Below are 22,087 nucleotides of genomic sequence, written 5' to 3' on the forward strand. Positions count from 1 at the left end.
CATGTACTTTGGCCAAACCGGACAGTCTCTACCGGGGGGAGGGATAGCTCAGTGGTTTGAGCATTGGCCTGCTAAAACCAGGGTTGTGAGGTCAATCCTTGAGGGGGCCATTTAGGGATCTGAGGCAAAAATCTGTCTGGGGATTGGTCCTGCTTTGAGCAGGGGGTTGGACTAGATCTCCTGAGGTCCCTTCCAACCCTGATATTCTATGATTCTAAAAGAATAAATGGACACAAATCAGATGTCAAGAATTATAATATTCAAAAACCAGTCGGAGAACACATCAGTCTCCCTGGTCACTCAATTAAAGACCTCAAAGTCACAATATTCCAACAAAAAAACAGACTCCAGTGAGAAACTGCAGAATTGGAATTAATTTGCAAACTGGACACCATTAAATTAGGCTTGAATAAAGACTGGGAGTGGATGGGTCATTACACAAAGTAAAAAGTATTTCCTCATGCTAATTTTTTTTCCCCTGCTGTTACTCACACCCTCTTGTCAACTATTGGAAATGGGCCATCCTGATTATCACTACAAAAGTTTTTTGTCTCCTGCTGATAATAGCCCACCTTAATTGATTACTCTCGTTATAGTTGGTATGGCAACACCCATTTTTTTCATGTTCTCTCTCTGTGTGTGTGTGTGTGTGTGTGTGTGTGTGTGTGTGTGTGTATATATATATATATCTTCCTACTGTATTTTCCACTGCATGCATCCAATGAAGTGGGTTTTAGCCCACGAAAGCTTATGCCCAAATAAATTTGTTAGTTTCTAAGGTGCCACAAGTACTCCTCATTCTTTTTAATGAGAATTCAACTGTTCTTCTTCGAGAGATGTCCCTATGGGTGCTCCACTCCAGGTGTTGGTGCATCTCTGCGCCTTCGCTCGGAGATTTTTACAGCAGTACTCGTACAGGTTGTGCACACACAGAGCCTGTCCCCCCTGCCCCCTCTCTGAGTGTACTTTAATAGTACACATGTGCACCTGGTCTCCTCCGTTCCTTCTCTACTGTTCCCAGCCTGAGACAGAACTCAGCAGACTCGTTAGAGAATTTCTTTTCTCCCTTGTTCAACTTTTTTCTCCTCTTAGTTAGGTACCCTTTTCCCTTCCCTTCTCTTCTCTTTAAAGAAAAACAAACTTACTTTTTTTTGGTTCCTGTCAGTGCAGCCGTTTCTGACATGCCTGGCTCTCCAGGTTTTAAGCATTGCTCTAATTGTAATGATGCCATCCTTTCAGATGGCCACTCTAAATGTTTGGGGGAATCCCACATCCCCCAAAATGTGCCCGCTGCAGCAAGTTGAAATCCAGGGCACGCAAAGACAAGGAGCTGCGGCTAAAACTGCTCCTGCTGCAAAAATCTCAGACCAGCCTCAGACCCGGGCTCTGACTCTGCTGTACACCGCAGCCCCCCCCCCCACTTCAAAGAGACAAAAGAAAACTTCAAAAAAACATCACTCTCTCTCACCCGCAAAGGGTATTTGCAGGGACAAGCCTTCTCCGGGTACTGCTTCCCTCCCCGCGCTCTCCCGGCTGAGTACATTTGCGCTGGGCTCCTCTGGCGCCGCACGAAACCCACCTGCAGCTGCGGCGGTCACACTAACCTCCGGTGCCGAGGCTTCAGGCTTTCAGTTGCCTGCCTTTCACACGACACCGTTTGGCACCGCAATGGAAGCAGTGCCGACACATACTTGGCTGCCTGACCCCGCCCCCCCGCAGGCTCCTCTCACTCTCCCGGCACTGTCAGCCTTTGAGCTAGCTGGCAGTGACAGAACGCTCAGGACTCTGGTGCAGAGGAACCCCTCCTCACAACAAATTCCTCTCACTCAGCCCTCCCCTCACAGAGGCACTGTGGCACTGCAGTTCACATACTCAAGGGACTTCCTGGTGTCAACTATCTTGCAGTCACCCCTCCTTAACACCTACTTCTCTCCGGACACTCAGGCAAAGTCCGCACAGCTTTCCTCCAGTGATGAGGAATCTGGGCTGCAGGGAGAATTTTCACCTTATCAGATCTCCCGTCCACAGACCCCAGTCGAGAGGTCATAGAAAAGCTGCCTCATCCTGCCCCATGGTGTGTGAATCCCTGGATGGCACCACCCAGGCCCTTCCCACCACAATGGCAATATTGGGTTCCATGGGCTCTGTATACTCAGGACCACACTCATTATACCAGGTTTCAGAGTAGCAGCCATGTTAGTCTGTATCCGCAAAAAGAACAGGAGTACTTGTGGCACCTTAGAGACTAACAAATTTATTTGAGCATAAGATTTCGTGGGCTACAGCCCACTTCATCGGATGCATAGAATAGAACATATAGTAAGGATAATACACACAGACACAGACATATATATATATATATATATATATACACACAGAGAACACAAAAAGGTGGGAGTTGCCCTACCCTCTGCCATGTACATTGGCCAAACCAGACAGTCTCTACGCAAAAGAATAAATGGACACAAATCTGACATCAGGAATCGTAACTTTCAAAAACCAGTAGGGGAACACTTCAACCTCTTTGATAACTCAGTAACAGACTTAAAGGTGGCAATTTTGCAACAGAAAAGCTTCAAAAACAGACTCCAATGAGAAACTGCTGAACTCGAATTAATATGCAAACTAGATACCATCAAGTTAGGCTTGAATTTAGGCAGAGCCATTACACACATTGAATCTATTTCCCCATGTTAAGTATCCTCACACCTTCTTGTCAAACTGTCTGAAATGGGCTATCTTGATTATCACTACAAAAAAATTTTCTCTTAATTAATTAACCTCTTGGAGTTGGTAGGGCAACTCCCACCTTTTCATGTTCTCTGTGTGTGTGTGTGTGTGTGTGTGTATATAATATTCTTACTATATGTTCCATTCCGTGCATCCGCTGTAGCCCACGAAAGCTTATGCTCAAATAAATTTGTTAGTCTAAGGTGCCACAAGTACTCCTGTTCTTTTTACTCGTTATACCAATGCAGCCAGGCGTGAGACCTGCTCGGTACCGCCAGCTGACAACCCTGCCACTGACTCCAGGCAGCCCTGTCACAACCGCAAGAGCAAGCATGGCCTACCTCTAACCCAGTAGAACTAGTTGTTCTGCCTGATGAAGCATTGCTTCCTCCGACATTTTTTGACAACTTCTCAAAATTTCAAGACCTGTTTAAAAGAGTTGCCAGTGAGCTACAAATTAACCTGGAGGAAGTTGCTGAACAGCAGCATGAGCTAACCAACATCCTGCAGCCCTCTTCTTCTTCTAGAATTACATTACCTATCAACACAGCCCTTTTAGAACCTGCCAAGGCCATTTGGCAAACCCCAGCTGCAAGCCTGCCTATCTGTAAGTGAGCGGACTGAAAGTACTTTATACGCTTCTTCCATGTTGCAGTTTCGCATTGCTAATTATACAGCCGTTCTAGCAAGGTACGACCACAAAAATTACAATAAATGCATGGACTTTATTGATCACATTCCAGAAGAAAAGAAACAACAATTTACAGTCATAGTTTCCGAGGGACAAATCCTCTCCCGCACTGCTCTTCAAGCTGCCCTTGATGTGGCCAATACTGCGGCATGGTCCATTGCCACAGCAGTCGTGATGTGCCAAGGGTCATGGCTCTCATCCTCTTCCTTTCCCCAAGAGGTCCAGAGTACGACTGAGGATCTCCCCTTCGACGGTGACAAATTATTCTCCTCCGTTACGAATGACGTACTCCACTCCATGAAGGACTCCAGGGCAACCCTCTGGTCTCTAGAAATTCAAACCCCTATGACCAGAAGGTGACAATATAGATATCAGCCTTACCGGCGACCCCCACACTACCCCACATAGACCCAGCAATTGCATAGCTCTCACGAGCAACAGCAACGCCAGAGACCCAGATACCAATGCTGCCGTCCCAACTCCTTGGCAGAGTCTCAACCCCCTCTGACCAATAAATAAGCAAATTTGAAGCCTTGGTCGAGGGTATAGAAAACAATATTCCCACTTCAGCTCTTACACCACCTGCCCCATCTTTGGTCACCACCTATGCCCATTCTCCCAGCAATGGCAAAATGGGGAGGGATAGCTCAGTGGTTTGAGCATTGGCCTGCTAAACCCAGGGTTGTGAATTCAATCCTTAAGGGGGCCACTTAGGGATCTGGGGCAAAAATCAGTACTTGGTCCTGCTAGTGAAGGCAAGGGGCTGGACTCCTTGACCTTTCAAGGTCCCTTCCAGTTCTAGGAGAGAGGATATCTCTAATTATCACTGACCAAGTGGGCTTTAGAGCTCGTCACAGTCGGCTATTCTATCCCTTTCCTCTCACCCACGCACCTTCCCCATTCCTCTTCAGGGACCCCTCTCACGAGCAACTGCTCCTCCAAGAAGTGCAACATCTCCTTCAACTGGGGGCAGTAGAAGTCATGCCTAAACAACACAGAGGGAAAGGTTTCTATTCCCATTACTTCTTAACAGAAAAGAAAACCAGGGGATGGCGACCGATCCTCGACTTCAGGCAGCTAAACAAATTTATCAAAAATCAGAAGTTCAAAATGGTTATCCTCCCCACCATAATCCCAGCGCTGGAGCAGGGTGATTGGTTTTCAGTCCTCAGCCTACAGGACACTTACTTTCATGTAACTATTCACCCAGTACACAGACATTTTCTTCGTTTTATCCTCAGTTCGACACATTTTCAATACAGAATGTTGCCCTTCAGCCCATCTACCGCCACCCAAGTTTTCTCCAAACTCCTAACCGTGGTTACTGCCCACCTCAGGAAACGGGGTTATAATATTTCCTTACCTCGACAATTGTCTCCTCAAAGCCTCAATGTTTAATGAAGCTCCTGATCCACGCAGCTTACTGTCGCTTGCTTCCTTTCCCTTGGCCTGCAAATAAACAAAAACAAATCCACCTTATCTGTTACCTAACAACTGGAGTTCATAGGAGCACAACTAAATTCCCAAATGGGAAGAGCCTCTTCCCCCCCCCCCCCCCCCCCCCGCTCAATCGTTTCAACACCATAAAACTCCTGGTTACAAAACTTCACAACAGTCCACAGGTCATTGCACAAGACTGTCTGCAACTATTAGGCCACATGGCCTCGTGTACTTTCGTGGTCAAAAATACACGCCTATAGATGAGGTGCTTCCAAGCTTGGTTGGCCATGGTTTACAGACCAAATGTACACGCTCTAAACAAGCCTCTATCCATATCCTTCAGAGTGAGACTCCCTCCGATGGTGGACAGTTCCCTCCAACCTCTGCTCAGGAGTCCTTTTTCTCCAGGACTCCCCATCATTCATAATGACTACCGATGCATCCCTCACGGGATGGGGAGTGCACATGTCCCACCACACAGTCCAGGGGCTATGGTCTTCCACCGAACCTCCCTACACATAAATGTCCTAGAACTGTGAGCCATACGCAATGCCTGCCGTCACTTCCTCCCATTTGTTCAGAACCAACATGTTCGGATAATGACAGACAACATTGCGTGCATGTTCTATGTCATCAGGCAGGGAGGGGCTCGATTTCACTCGCTTGGCACATAAGCCATGAAGCTCTGGAATTGGTGCCTCGTGAACAACATCCAGATATCCGCCACCTATCTTCCCGGGGCCCTGAATACCATCGCGGACAAACTAAGCAGACATTTTCCCTGGGATCACGAATGGGAGCTAAACGACATGATCATACGCGATATATTCCGTGTTTTGGGGCTATCCAACCCTGGACCTCTTCGCGACTGCGAAGAACAAGAAATGTCCCGAATTTTACTCCAGAGCAGGACTGGGCAAACATTCCCTAGGAGATGCGTTCCTGATCTCATGGGCTCAATACTTAATGTATGCTTTTCCCCCAATACCGGTTCTTCACAGAGTTCTGACAAAGATACACCCAGATTGGGCCACGACGGGGCAATCAGAATTACCATGGCACGGACAACCATGGTTTCCATTCCTCACCAGAATGTCAATTCACCCACCGATTTCGTTGCCCCTCACTCCGAATCACCTATCACAGCAACACGGCCGATTTCTTCACCCCAACCTGTCCATGCTTCACCTCAAAGCTTGGTTCCTACGTGGTTCTCCCAAAACGAACTAGCATGCTCTGAGCAGGTTCAAAGAGGGCTCCTACATAGCAGAACACAATCTACTCGCATCACATGTCTCCAAAAGTGGAAGCGATTCACCCACTGGAGCTCAACTAAACAACTTCCTCCTACTTCTGCACCTCCTCCACCCATACTTGACTACCTATTAGACCTTAAAGCAATCTGGCCTTCCTTTCAGCTCCATCAAAGTCCACTTAGCTGCTATTACAACTTTTCATGACAAGATCGACGATATCTCTGTTTTTGCTCATCCAATCACCAAGCGTTTTCTCAAAGGGCTCCAATCCCTATACCCAGACACTAAACCTCCTACCCCTCCGTGGGACCTTCACCTGCTTAACTAAACAACCATTCGAGCCCCTAACCACTTGCTCCCTCTTACACCTCTCCATGAAAACAGCATTCTTAGTGGCAATCACCTCCGCCAGATGTGCAGGAGAAATAGCAGCTCTCATGGCAGACCCACCGTACACACTATTTTTTAAGGACAAGGTTATCCTCTGACTACACCCCAAATTTCTTCCAAAGGTGCGTTCGTCATCAATGAGCCAATACACCTACCAACCTTCTTTCTTAAACCACATGCAAACTCTTTTGAATCCACAATGCATACGTTAGATGTACGCAGGGCTTTGTCCTTCTATTTGGATAGAACCAAGCCCTTTAGAAACTCTTCTAGACTCTTTGTCTCCATTGTGGAGTACTCCAGAGGGACACCTATTTCTACCCAGAGACTTTCAAACTGAATTTCTGAGTATATCTGACTGTGCTATCAAATAAAGAAAGTTACTCCTCCTGCCGGCATCAGAACTCACTCCACTAGATCTGTGGCTACCTCTGTGGGTTTTCTACACAAAGTTCCTCTGGCTGACATCTATAAAGCAGCCACTTGGACTTCTGAAGACACGTTTGTTAAGCATTATGCCCTTACTCAAGGCCCTCTCTCTGATGCACGATTAGGCAGAGCTGTATTATCTACTTCATTCCTACCAAATCCGAAGTCCCTACTACCTTGAGGTCCACTGCTTTTAAGTCACCTGGAGTGGAGCACCCACAGGAACCTCTCTCTCTCTCTCTAGAAGAAGTAGATGATGAGTGTCTCTGTGGGTGCTCCACTACCCATCCTCCTCCCCTCCACTTCAGAGTTGGGATAGCCCCGGTTGGAGAGAAGGAACTGACGAGACCGGTCGCGCACACTTACTATTAAGTACACTCCGAGCGGGGTGGCTGGCTCTGTGTGTGCGCGACTGGTACAAGTACTGCTGTATAAATCTCCGAGCAAAGGTGCAGGGATGCACCAACACCTGGAGGGGAGCACCCACAAGCTGGAGTGGATCACCCACAGGGACACTCATCTCAAAGAACGTCAGTTACTGCACAGGGTGAGTAACCGCCTCTTATTAATCAAGCATGATTCCTTCTATCTTTTCAAATAGTAAGTACAAAAAATTGATATAAAACACAGTAAGAATACATAGTGCATATAGATTAGAATACAGTACAAAGAAACAAGATGGCAGATTTGAAGGGGTGAGTTTAGCTTGGATGATGACTTGGAGGATAAACTGAAGTTATCTAACGTTTTCAGAACTAGTAGATAGAATAAGACTCTGTTTTGAAGGTCAATAGGGCAGTGTAAATTATAGTGGCCTTTTGTTCGATTTTAGCTTTTTTTTTACCTTATGACCTACATGATGATGAGAAATTTAATACAAGTGATTTTATGGACTCAATCATGCACCATTGAAGTCAGTGGGAGCATGGCCACTTAATTGCATTGGAGCAGGAACAAACCTGACGGAAGTGAAACTGTGGCAAAACTATCTGATTCTTTTGCATTTTTCCCAGTTGTATAAACATGCAATAGGCAGGAGAACCATCATCTTGTTCCGTTTCTCCCTATTAGGTGACTTGCACTGGAGTCTGAGTGGTGTGGAACAGGGAAGAAATCAAAATTCTTGTAAAATATAAGAAATTTAGGTCCAGATTCTGGCCCTGCTGAAATCAATTATTTACCATTGTGAAGAACTTAAAATTATATTCTTCTCTATAATTGAGGTTTTATAATTTATGAGCAACTCGCAAAAATGTATAAATAGAAAAAATCTCAATACAAGAAATGTCACTTCACTGATATTGCTACTATAACAAAACGTACATTGGTGCAGTATAGCTAATAAGCTAGTGTTCAAACACAGTTACTAACATTCATCATAATGCTGTCTCCCATTATTTCTGTGCAGGAATGTCTGTCTCCTTTTCCCTATTCTGGCTAATATCACACATCAGCCTACTCAGGTTTTAGTCTCTTCAGTTCCATAAAATACTTTGAGAAATTTACTCCTTTCCATTATTTTAATTATTGCCAGGAGTGACTTCAATTACGTTCCGTTTCCCTGCCTCCTTCACTTCTCCCCTCCCCATCCCCCAATTTTATTGAAAGGAGCAATTCAGAAATAAATTAACCATCTCTTTGATAGCTACAAAATCACATTAACTCATGCTTTCTTTAAAGGATGTTTGTGCCCATATTTCTCCTACACAACATCCAGTCCAATACATCTCTTAAATAGAACTTTTTATTGTTGCATAAAAGAGAAGGGCAATGACTTTTCTACTGTACAGTGTTGACTCAAAGGTCCTTAGGGATGTTTGCTTGAAAACTACATTTCTAAAAGTGGATGGCTGTGTGTGTTCCTGTTCTAAATCTGTATGATGTTTTTTTCCCTCTACAATCTTTACAGGTGCTAGGGCTGCTGGTATGGACACTGGTCGCTGGAACAGAGTATTTCCTGTATCCTGCCTTCGGCTGGGTGATGTTTGTAGCCGTATTTTACTGGGTTCTTACTGTCTTCTTTTTAATCATCTACATGACAGTGACCTACACTAGGATTCCCCAGGTGCCATGGACCACGGTGGTAAGTATGCACAATCTTTGTTGCTGCGTTTTTTTTTTTATTATTGTTGTTTGTTGTTTACTGTGTTCAGGAAAGAGGAAGACATTGATGTACTCCATAATTGTAGTTAAGGAACTATAATGTGCTTTCACACCTCCATTTTTTATTTATAATTAACATCTATCCATGTTCCTGACACTGGCTGTTGTCACATAATTAATCTAAAGTTTGGTCTACTACAAAACCCCTTTTCCCACACCCAGACTAGGTAGGGTGTACTCTGGAGATCCTTCTGTCTTCATTTTAACTTCTTCCCATTCCTAGACTGCAACACCCACTTTCTCACGCAAAAGACCAGGGGAGCAAATTCACTCTGAAGTAATTGCTACTCTTATATGGACTAACCAGCAGGAATATCAATATTGTGTAGTACAGTGTCAGGCTTTATTTGCCTAACCATCATGGTTCCTTTAATTCATTTCCTTTTGGTCATTGGTCTATCCAATGTCTTATTTTCCAAGAATGGAAATGTGTACCTGTTACACATGCTAATACAATGTGGCTCTTTGTTCCCCTGTAGTCGCTAGACCCCATATGGAGTTTTGACTCTGATGGCCTCTGAGCTAATGGACCTGGCTCTGTAGGTAAGCCATAAAGGACCCTTGTTGAGTCATCTATAGGGCTTGAACCTAGAACCTCTGGATCTGAAAGCCTGAGCCTGCACTTCTTGAGCTAAAGGACCAAGTGATGGACTCCGAGGCAGCAGCAGACTCATAAACACATATATGTCTAGCCACTAGAGGGGGACATAGTGCTGCAGTGTATTTGTGTGAGCTATTTTAAATTGCATGCCAGTCCAACCTTCTCTCATTAAATCCTTTCTATTAGTAGTTTATCCTGGTCACAGTAAATCTTGGGCAGATAGCAATTTAAAAAAAATCTGAATACTGCTGAAATTCCTGGGTAACTGAAATCCAGATCCTAGTTTGAGCAATCCCTAGTAGAAATGGCAGTATATTTGTTACAGTCAAGACTTCCATGACAAAGACACTTACTTTAAGGAAAACAAAAAAAACCTAGAAGCCTTTGTTGCCTCAACCAGCCTGCTACTCACCATGACTCTTTCATGAAGTATTATAATTTATTGTTGTATGTGTCTAATATATTATTTTTATACTTAAAGATCATTAAACAGTTTTAAAACCATTTTATTGTAATATAAAGGATATTTTACTTTCACATGACAAACAGCTTGCTATTAATTAAAATATTGTGTGCCGTGACTATTAAAATGTTAAGAGTCAAAGTATTACTTTTTGCCATGACTTTCCGATTTGTTGCCATGAGAAATAGCTTGCTGTAGCAATACGGGTCTGTAGAACTAGGATTATATACAAATAGATTTTATATTTTCAAGTTTCATGAGCAGCACTTGCCTTTACAATTATAACACTGTTACAGTACTGCTGTAAAATAATCCAACATTTTTGTATCTTGATGTGTTTAGAGGTTTTATTTTTTAAATTACATTTGGCATGAATGTAGTCAAAGGTAAGACAGCTGCCATTAATTTGGATCGTTTTGGTCACTGCCTCCATTAGTTTTATCTATTAGCAACAGAATCAGGCAAGGTAGCAGCTTGCAGATCAGCAGAACTGATCTCAGATATGTCAAGTTGTCTACCACCGAGATGTCTCCACTTGTTTATAGAGCCAAGTGATTCTTGCTGTGAGAAGTTTTCAATCTGCTTTACAGATAAGATTGTTTAGATGCAGATCAAAATGGCAGCCTACTTCCATGACCGAAGAACCTTAGAGGGAAGAAGGAGGGGCAGGGGACAAATGCAAATGCTTGGATTCCCCCTTGTTTTGCACGGTGGTACTAGAAGAGCTTTGTGATATGACCTATTAATTGATTAGACCCATGACACTTGTGGTTGGTCAGGAGGAATAAGTCCTGGGTCTGCTTCCAGTATAAATTAACGCCTCCCTTTGGGAGGGCAAGATGCCAGAATATATCTAATTAGGTAGGTTTTTGTTTTTCCCTATACTCCAGAAATTGTCTCCTGAGAGGATTATTAGCCCAAAGACACATTTATTGTATGCAGTGTCCAAACTTTAATATTGATTCCTATTTCATAAATTAATTCCTTGTAGGGTAAGTACATCACCTAACCATATAAGATGCAGTTAATTTGCAGTAAAGTAACCTAAAGACACCTGCTCCAAAATTGTCTGCCATGTGTGTGTGTTCTTCACCAAGAATAATGAATGGAAGATTTTAAACTGTGGTGAATTTGGATTTAAGAAGCAGGTGGTAACTTTAACAGGAACCCGTTGTTTTGGATAATACATTGGCAATAGGGGTACAGTAAACTAAACTTGCGTTCAGCTCCATTCTTCCCCACAATGTTATTTCCCAAAGCAACACTTTACAAAAATGATGTTCTTCCTTCCTTTATACATGACAAGATACTGCAGGGATTTACAGTTTTCCAGGATAATTGGGTCTCTTTGGAGGAAAAACAAAAAACTAACGAACCAGCTTTGAAGACTTGGAAATAAAGGGCCACTTCATGAAATTCCACCTGAGCCTGATGATTCCTGGGATCCAGTCATTAAATTCGTACCTTGATACTGTATTAGTGCAAATTGAAAGCATCTGAATAAGACAAGCACTAAAACAAAGAAGATTAAATGTTTTACACATTTTAATTTTATCCTGATTAATTACATTAATTTAATCCTAAATTCTGGGCCCCAGGGCTCCACCTGAGTGGCCAGGCTGGGCTCTCTGCTTAAGTGTGTGGATAAGTGCTTCTTCCCCATCACCCCGTGGAATGGCAGCAGACATTCTGCAGCTGTGACTTGTACTGCAATTCTGAGGCTGCAGTAGCTTTTGTGAATTCTGCCAGTGTCAATGACTGGTGAATTCAGTAGCCTCTGCCCTCTCCCCAGCCCCTATGACAACATACAGGGAGCTGCAATGGAGTTGGGCTCCACAGTGTGCAGGGGCGCCCATGTAATATTGTGCTCACGCAAACACTCAGCCATTGGAGCCACACCAGATGTATCTGGGGACATCTTTGACTATGGTTGAGGGGACAGGATGTTCACAATAACATCTTAAAATGCAAACGTACGGCCTAAAAGTCAATGGGAGTTGGGTGCACTCGGGATTGGTTCTGAAGAGACTGCTTGGAACTCCCGCTGCTGTGAATTTACATAGAGTACATCATAAGAATTCCAATCCAATATATCATCAATTAATTAGAAGGACAATATCTAGATTGTAAAAGGGCATGTTCATTAGCCTTGTATAAGTAGTGTTTTCTTACAGGGCTTAACTTCCTGTAGTAGTGATCTTGAAATACTGAGTAATTAAATGATAACAAATTTTAAAAACACCCCCACTTTTTTTTTTTTTCCCCCTCTCAATCTGGAGTAACTTTCATTGCTTAGTCTCTTGCTCTGTGAATCGGAAGTTACTGTGGGCAGAGCAAAGTAGCACACTTTGTTTTTAGGATGAGGAAGTGTCTAGGTTGCTACCTTTCTAAAACCTAGCTAGCCAGTCTAGCAGTGTGAGGAGGAGTACAGCCCAAAAGAGATCTCCCTTCTGTCCAGGGGCAGCCCTAGACTACCTGTCAGCAACTGGCGCCCTAGGCGAACTATGCAATCGGCGCCCCCATGCCCAAGGGCAGATCTAGGCTGAGGTTTTCGGTAAACTGGAAAACATTTTGCCCCTTTTTTTTCCTTTTCATGTTTTTTTAAGCTCAGATGCTTAATTATTCGGTTTGTCCGTCTGTCCAACCAATGTTTCTGAGATCAGATAAAATAGAGACACGAATTTTGCAGAATAGATTTGTACACGACAGTTAGATGATATTTCAGTCCGATTTCAAATAAAAATGCATTAAAAATGTTAATTATAATTTTTATTATTACAAATCCAAAATCATCTATTACACTATCCTGCTTTAACTGCCATTATCACCACATCCAATATAGAAAGAAATAAGAAAGTTCTTCAATGAACTTTAACCTGTATTTACAAAACACTCTGAATAAAAAACACTCCGGTTGCTCTTAAAACGTGACTTCTCTTGCTTTAAGTTTTGAAAATTCAGTCATTAGTTCTTTTAGATCCAGTTTTCCAGCTATTTCATGCTCTATTGACATTGTGGCAAGTCCAACAAGTCTCTCTTGCACCATTGTTGAACGCAGATATGTTTTTATCGATTTTAACTTTGAGTCGCTACATTCCCCACTAGCTACGGAAACTGGCAAAGTTAAAAGAATGCGTAGCGCTATAAAAATGTTTGGAAAATTGTCTGAGTTTATTTTCACAAACAAACTTCAGTACTTCTTCAGGAGTGGAATGTTTCTTAACTTGTCTTGAAAAAGCCTGAAGCTCACTACACAAATCTGTAGCATCGACGTCTTTTGAATTTTCATGAGTCAATGCCGACTCCAGTTTTATACAAAATTATCTTATCTGTTTTGTTGTTTTCTTTTGTAAGCTGTGGAGATCATTTAGAAAGCCAAATACTGACTCTAGCTGCTGCATCTGTTGAAATCTTTCATCAACCGAGTGACTAGCACTATCAAGGACTGCGAAGTACAAAGGTTCAAAGTGAATTTCTTTTGGGTTCTGAATGGGTGTGTCTCATCCTTCATACGAAAACTGCTGTTTCTTTTGCCGAATACGAACAGGCTCTGGTTCAAATTCTGTCGGAAAGTCTATTTCTTTAGCATGCTCGAGAGAATCTGCCAGTGTTCTTTTGAACCCTTCATCACTTCTGAATTCCTCCAGAATATTTTTAGTTTGCTGCAGTTTTTAATAGCAGAATGTATGTTCAAGTTCTTTTCCTGAAGCTGCTTACTGGTGAGGTTAATCTCGAAAAGGATATTATACCACAAAATGAGTGAAGTCACAAATTTGAACTAGGAAAGGCCATTTGCAAGAACTTCTGCATCTGAACGTGCCATATTGCCAGATGATCCAGTAAAGGTAGTATCATCAGACATTTCAATTAGGGCATCATAAATGTTTCCAGGCTCATAGGAAAGAGGCTTCAAAGCATCAGTGCGACTCTCCCATCTTGTCTGAGTAAGTGGTTTTACAGCTAGAGAATTCACATGCTGAGTCAGAATCTTCCAACGGCTTGTTGTGCCTGAGAAAAAACACATAAACACGTTGCACCAGGTCAAAGAAACTTGCCTCCAAACAGCATTTAGTAGCATCATTGACAACCAAATTCAGAGAATGCGCACTGCAAGGAACGAAAAAGGCCCTAGGATTGATTTCCATCATTCTCGTTTGCACACCATTGTCTTTACCCTTCATATTACTTCCATTATCATAGCCTTGGCCACGTAAGTTTTCAACAGATAATGACATTGTTTCAAGCTCTTGTAGAATAGTTTGTCATAAATTCTCCAGTCGTCTCCTTTAGTGGTATGAAACCCAAAAAATGTTCCTTTATGAGCACTTCAGCATTATCTTCATCTGCAGACTTTTCCATATCCACAAAACAAATGATCATCGTCATTTGTTCAACATGACTCACATCTGGTGTACAGTCCAGTATTATTGAAAAGTAGAAGCTGCCCATTCTGCAAAATACAATTTTTCTTTTTAATGGCATTTGCTAGGATTTGACAGTTCATTCTGCATATTTTTTCCTAAGTAATGAACCTGTGTTTCATGATCAGTTATTTTACGTAGATGCTCCTTCATGACTGGATCAAACAAAGCGAGATATTCAACAAATTTTAAAAAGTTTTTCCATTACCTGGAGTGTATAATTTTTTTTTCATTTCTACCATGGCCACGGAATGCTAAATTTTGCCCACCGAGAACTCTCACTAAAGCAATCAGACACTCTAATATTTGTTGCCAATATTCTTCTTTTTCTTTGATCACACGTAATTTTTCTTCGATAGTTTTTCCTATTTTCAATCGTAGTTCAAGTTCTTTCCAATTTTGAAAACATTCCAAATGTTCTGTATTACTTTTGTGTGAAGAGAGAATTGAAGATATGTTTTTCCAGTCCTTCAAACCATTTTCAGTAAGTGATGTACCAATTGCTTGATTTCTAAACAACTTGCAGCAAAAGCAAAACACAGAGTCCTTTGACACTGAATATTGTAACCAGTTTCGATGAATTTCTTCCCCATTAATGAGTTTCCTCTTGTAATACTGAGCAGAGAATTTTTCTTTTATTTCCATCCTTGGGGAAGGGAAATTCATGAGCTTGTTCGGGTCCATGTTCCACGAGAATTTGCCGCACACTGTCATCAGATCTGGGCCATGAAGCTGGGTCCCTATACTGTAACTTGTTTGTAGCTTCCTCATCCTTTCTTCCTTCTACTTCATTTACTTCAATTTCTGCGTGTCTCTCTGAAGGTGAATAAATTTTCTCCACTTCCATATCAGTCTGATGCTGTGAGCTGCCTTCATCTAGAAGTAAGTTTCCATCATCTTGAGTTTCCAAACTGCTTTTTTGTGGATGTGAGCTACCCTCATCTCAAAGTAATATACCTTCATCTTGATGTTCCAAACTGCTTCCATATGGATGTGACCTAACCTCCTCTCCAAGTAAAATTCCTTCATCTGGATGCTGTGAACTGCTTCCATCTTTATTTGGATTAAAGAGAAGATATTTCAGGAAGGATCCCTGCTGTTTTGCTCGGTCCTTTTCCTTCTCGGCCTTTCATTTACAATACTCGGCTCCTGAGGGTTTTCTTTTTCCTCTTTCTGCCACGGGGCATTTGAATATTATGTACTGTGCTCCCAACTGCAAGCATTATAGCGTTAAGGATGGCTGACACACCCACCACATAGTTGGCGATTTAAACCACATTGCAGCCATCCCAACACATCTTTTCACTGCTTAAAGATTCAATGATTAGTAACATACATTCACCTATTAAAACAGTTACAGCATTTACACGGAAACAAAATGACCTTTTTCGACATGATAACCCGACATCGGTTGTTTGGAAAGTAATCCCCGTCCTCACGGTTACCCACTTGAAGTGTGGCATCATCACTTTCGTAGTCTATTAAGCATTAATGCTGTTACTTTTATTTTGTGGACCTTATTTATTACACGTGAACCAGTTATAACAAAAAAAAGTTCATAATTATATAGCCCGATAATAACGCTAAGGTTTAATAACGCTTAAAGATACTCACATTTTCGACTTATAATGCTGAAAGAAGTTATTCTTTGGCATCAAAAAAACACAATTTTCCACAGTATTCACTCGATTCTTAACCATCTACCTGCGACATGTGTTAAAATGACTGTTTAACATGTGTCAACTCGTGATATCTCTGCTCCACATGAATTTTCAGCTATGCGACCTTGATGTATATTCGAGTTAGGTGTCACTAGCATTGCAGATCTTGCCGCTGGCGGATGTGTTTAATTGTGGCTGAGTTATTGCTTACCAAAATTGCGGAGTGGGTCATCTTGACCCTCCATCGCAAACTGAAAAAAAAAATTCGCTAAAATCTTATTTATTTTTGTAGTAAATAAAAGATTTGGCATATTAATAAATTCTCAGAAATGTAGAGAAATGAATTATAATTCATATTCCCTCTGTACGCACACAAGAATTGAAATAATGACATCTTAGTTATTTTATTTGTATTTTTTTAATTGTTTCCACCCCCCACTCAAATTTGGTACCCCATTTAATTTGCACCCTCGGCAACCGCCTAGTTTGCCTGCATGGATGGGCCGCCCCTGCTTCTGTCACAGGAAAGGGGGCCAGACTGCATGATGGGAGACTTCATCTTGGAAGAGTGACTCCCTTCCCCACCTGACCTCCCCAAAAATGGAGGAGCATAAAACTGTGCAAGCATTCTGACTGTGGTTAATTCATATGCAGAACTTTCTTCATGTTTAGAAACTTAATCAAGTGGCTTTTTATTTTTTTTTTATTTTTTGGTGTATTGGTATTTGTATTTCTGTTGCCTAAAATATTGATATAATAAAGCCTAATTCTGCCTTCATTTTCACTGTTGGAAATCCACGGACTGCACTGTCTTTAATTGTGTTACTCTGGATTTATTATGATGTAAAGCAGTGGTTCCCAAACTTGTTCCGCCACTTGTGCAGGGAAAGCCCCTGGCGGGCCGGGCCGGTTTGTGTACCTGCCGCGTCCGCAGGTTCGGCCAATCGCGGCTCCCAGTGGCCGTGGTTCACTGCTCTAGGACGATGGGAGCTGCTGGAAGCGGCGTGGGCCAAGGGATGTACTGGTTGCCACTTCCAGCAGCTCCCATAGTCCTGGAGCAGCGAACCACAACCACTGGGAGCCGCGATCGGCCGAACCTGCGGACGCAGCAGGTACACAAACCGGCCCGGCCCGCCAGGGGCTTTCCCTGCACAAGCGGCGGAACAAGTTTGGGAACCACTGATGTAAAGGAAAGCAGAATTTGGCTCAATAGTTGTATTAAAGTACATAAAATTTGACTGTGTTCTTACTAATATCCAGAGTTACAAAGTGAAACAATTAAGATTACATTATAGTTATAACACTGTTGGGTTATTTTAATTACAGCAGTAGTGAGGATAATTGGGAATTGTATTTCAGCTACATGGTGTGGGGGTGTTCACACGAGAGGCCAACTTCTCCTCACAGTTGCCTCAGTGCATCCCCCCTGAATTCAGTAGGGTTTTCAGATATAACTGAGAGGAGAATTTTTCCCTGTAGTTGTAGCACATGGCAAGTAGAAGTATGTACTCAATATCAAATGTTTAATTTTTTTTTTTTCCCCTGTCCTGGCCTAGGGTCTATGCTTTAATGGAAGTGCCTTTATTTTGTACCTCATTGCTGCCATTGTAAATGCATCTTCAGTTACCAATGAGCAGAACAGCCACAATTACAACAGCTGGGCAGCTTCTTCAGTGAGTTATTTTAAAAAAATAATTAAAAAAGAATATATTCTATGTATGACAATGTTACATCGAGAATGGAATTTTCAAAAGTGTGAGCTGAAATGGGAATATCCTGTTTTAGGTTTTGTAAATCTACAGAGCTCTCAGCCCCCACCTGTGGCCTTCACCAAGGTCTCAGCCCTCCTCCCTCTCCCTCCCCCCCCCCCCCCCCCCCCCGCCAGGGCCATGGGGAGGCTGAGAGCAGCGAGCAGGGGCAGGGTTTCAGCCAGAAGAGGCGGGGCTGCAGTCAGAAGAGACTATGCAGGGGCTAGGCTCCTCAACGGGAAACATCACCCGCCACCCATGTGGAGGACCTCTTCTCTCTCACCTCCCTGGTGTTTAGTGTTTTATTTCCCTCTTGGCACCTCATAACTAAAGGCCTGTCACTCAATGGGTATTGCTTTTGGCAGGAACTTGTTCGGTGCTATACAAGTTTCTGTGCTGATTCGGGTTTTTAAGCAGAATGCATTAATGCTCCACAGATCAGTCAGATCATCTGAGATGTCCTGGGACCTCTTCTGATAGCTTTTAGTGCTACTTGCATATAATGCTGTTTAACTGTTAAACCTGGATTATTACTCTGAGAGCTTGTTAAACGTTCCTCCATCCCCTGCTTATTCCTAAAAAGAGATTTTTAAGAATTTAGTAGTAACAAAATCATCTCCACCCAACATGCTCTCTTAACTAAAAGAAAGCATTCAGGTTTTTGTTCATGAGCAGTTCAGGAAAGACTCAAAATTTCCCAAAACTAAGAATGCAACAACATTCTCATGGTGTTATATATTAACCATATTTTACACCAATTCCTACAATTTGTTTGGTGCTTCTGATTAAACAAAGCTCACCAACAGATGTTATGTACTCTTTAGCATCATTATACAGGGGTCTAATCTGAGCCCTAATTCTTCTACCCTTATACATGTTCAGTGGTACTTTGCTCTAATAGTAAAGGTGACAGAATCAGGCCCATGACAACATATAGAACCAGATACATTGTACCTGTTAACCATGGTTGGTCCTAAATTTTCATAATTGCTTAACATAAGCTGTCTATTTTAAATAACTTCCAGTGATAACAGAAGCCTTACCATTGGCACTGGGTGGTATTAAAATATATAGAATAGCTGATGTGCAGCTATTCGAGTAATACATAAAAAGTTTAAAGGAGAAGGGGGAAGAAGTATATAATGTAAGAAATTGGGACAAGAACAGTAAAAGCTTGCAAAAGTTAGGTACTGTATTTACAGTAATGGTCTGACTCTGTCACCATATTCACTTTGAGTAGTGCCTTCCTCCATCAATATGATCCTAAGTTGCTTCTCTTTGTGAGTTAAGTTGGCAGGATCAGATCCTAAATGAGCACCATTTTTATTAATGTAACTATTTCTCTTCTATCGAATCCTTTTCATAAAATTAAAATGCTCTAAAAAGATACTATTTTCTTCTAATGTTTGTTTTTTCTTTTCCCTTTCTCTATAGTTCTTCGCCTTTGTGGTTACCTTCTGCTATGCAGGAAATGCCTATTTTAGTTTTATATCTTGGAGATCGCGGACCTCACAGTAAATATTTTGTTTAAAAAAAAAAATGTGGATATAAGATCTCAGGAAGATTGTACTATGTGACCGAAAGGTTGGGGTTTTGTATACTACTTTTCGTTAGAATTGATGAGAAAATTATTTAAGCTGTAATTAAAATGGATACTTATTTATAAAATACTATTGCCTTTAGTGATGACTAACAGATTTTCTCTGTATTGTATGATAAAGTAGTACAAGTAGCAAAATTTCATACTGTCTTTTATCTTTTAAAATTAACATGGTATTTTCCTAGAAATTATATAGCTATAGTAATTAAGCTGCTAATAAAACCTACTCAGATGATGTGCCAATTTTTTCAAATTTAACTATTTTTAAATGTCACGGCTGTATTTTCTGAATAAATGCCACAAAATAAAAAATGAGACTTCGATATTATCTCATTTTTTGTGTGCATGAAAAACTAAGCACAAGAATGCTTTAAAATAAATGTCCTGATTTTGAATGTATTCAACTTTTTTGCGGGGGGAGAGACCCTTTTTTTTTTTTCATTCAGATACTATGCAAAACCCTGATCTTCCCAATTTGTGTATTCCATTCCATCTACAATCACCTTTCTGCTCTCCAATGAGGAGGGCTGCAATAGAGCCTATTAACTGAGCTCCAAAATTAGCCAGAGGGACTGTTGCCTCCAGAAGCTGAGCACATTACCTTTGATAGTGTTCTTGTACCCAACAGGCCTAAGGATCACGAGATGTGGAGCCAAGAACTGAGCCCAGGTCTCTTGGTTTTTTCATTTGGCTTAAGTTGAACATATTGAGTATATCATCGAACACCTACTGAAGATGTTGCCTCTTGTTTGCCAATGGGCACATAAATCTATCCCACCTGCCAAAGGGTCACCTAAATGCTAGTAAATAATATAAATGTGTTCTCTATAGGGTAATCGCCAGAGTGGAGGCGGTAAGCATGAAGAATTCCCTCCAACCTTCCTTTGCCTACCACCAGCATCTCCAAGATGTTAATTTGTAAATTACCCTTTTTTACTTTGTATCTCTCATTTTTTACATATCTTTTGCATTGGTGAAGTAGAACTGCAAGTGAGTGACTCATAACTGACAAAGCTCTGCTACCATAGCCCCAGGGGTTGCTTTTTGTCAATGTAGCTAATGTTTGTTTAAGGAGGTGGTGTTCCTACACTGACAGAAAAACCTCTGCCAGCATAGCTATGCGGGTGCAGTCTTCGTAATATAGACACACCCTCTATCCTGATTCACACCTCCTTAAAGAGCTAGGTTTCCCCAATCCTATACATCTAGTCAGGGCCGACACAACCCATTAGGCGACCTAGGCGGTTGCCTAGGGCACTACAATTTGGGGGGTGGCGACCACAGCGGTATTTTGGCGGCAGGACCTTCTGCCACCTCTGGGGGGTGGCATTTCGGGGCGGGACCTTCTGCCGCCTAGGGCAGCAGAAAAACTGGCGGCACTCCTGCATCTAGTACTATTGTAACAGGTAAATCCCTTCTCCTGCACTTCAGAAATCTTTGACCGTTCCAGCTGTTGAAAATCTAGTTGGCTCAATATTAAGGTTGATTTTTGTCATTGGTATTGTTAGTAAAAACCATGGACAGGACATGGGCAATAAACAGAAATTCACAGAAGCCTGCGACCTGTCCATGACTTTTACTAAAAATGTGGGGGGGACTAACAGGCAAAGCTCCAACCTTACCCCGGGCAGCAGCTCCAGCCAACAGACATGGAGGTCCATGAAAGTCATGGAATCTGTGACAAAATCGTATCTTTACTCATTATAATTTGTATTAGGGAAATCTGAGGGTTAAAGGAATAGAACCTGTTTTGAAGTACATATTTAAATAAGCTAATTACACCTCTGCCCCGATATAACGCGACCCGATATAACACAAATTTGGATATAACATGGTAAAGCAGTGCTCCAGGGAGGGGGGGGCTGCGCACTCCGGCGAATCAAAGCAAGTTCGATATAACGCGGTTTCACCTATAATGTGGTAAGATTTTTTAGCTCCCGAGGACAGCGTTATATCTGGGTAGAGGTGTAATATGCCTTCTCCCATGTTTCACATGTTGATCACACAGCTGATATATCTGTTGAGTGGCAAAATCCTTCAACATAAGGGAAGCCAAGTTATTTAATACTTGCATTTATTACATGTCTGTTTGTGCAGTAAAGATCAAATACTGGACTGCCCCCTGTGGTGGCAGTGAAGACAAATGCATAGTTGTTGGCCTATCTACACAGATCAACGATTTTGGTCATTAAAATTTTATAGGATCTTCTGGTGGTTGAATAAATATCAAACATATAAAAATGGTCCAAATGATAAAACCTGTAAATATGCCTTCAAATGTAGCTAAATTCAAAACCTTATCAGTGATTTCCCATCAATGGCTATAGAAATTCACTCTCAGGTGTAATTGGATTTACAAAATCTCAGCCCAGATGTATATATGCTCTTTCCCCTCCCTAATTAAATATGGATGAGAAAATTAGTTTGGATTCTGTCATACAAGTGCTAAAACAGACGTGTTGTGGCTTTAGGTACAACTGTGCACTCCTAAAGA

At 41.9% G+C, this 22,087-nt stretch overlaps 1 protein-coding gene across 1 annotated transcript in view; it reads left to right on the forward strand.

Annotated features, from left to right (window-relative positions):
• CMTM8 (CKLF like MARVEL transmembrane domain containing 8) overlaps nucleotides 1–19,916 on the forward strand; it is a 54,758-nt gene extending 34,842 nt beyond the window's left edge. Inside the window, exons 2-4 of the mRNA XM_005278703.4 lie at nucleotides 8,846–9,019; nucleotides 17,802–17,918; nucleotides 19,428–19,916. Of these exons, the coding sequence (XP_005278760.2) occupies nucleotides 8,846–9,019; nucleotides 17,802–17,918; nucleotides 19,428–19,511 (375 nt within the window). The 3' untranslated portion in view covers nucleotides 19,512–19,916. The remainder of the gene's footprint in view (nucleotides 1–8,845; nucleotides 9,020–17,801; nucleotides 17,919–19,427) is intronic.
• The last annotated feature ends 2,171 nt before the right edge of the window (nucleotides 19,917–22,087 follow it).

The sequence above is a fragment of the Chrysemys picta genome, chromosome 2, assembly GCF_011386835.1.
Source record: "Chrysemys picta bellii isolate R12L10 chromosome 2, ASM1138683v2, whole genome shotgun sequence".
NCBI lineage: Eukaryota > Metazoa > Chordata > Testudines > Emydidae > Chrysemys > Chrysemys picta.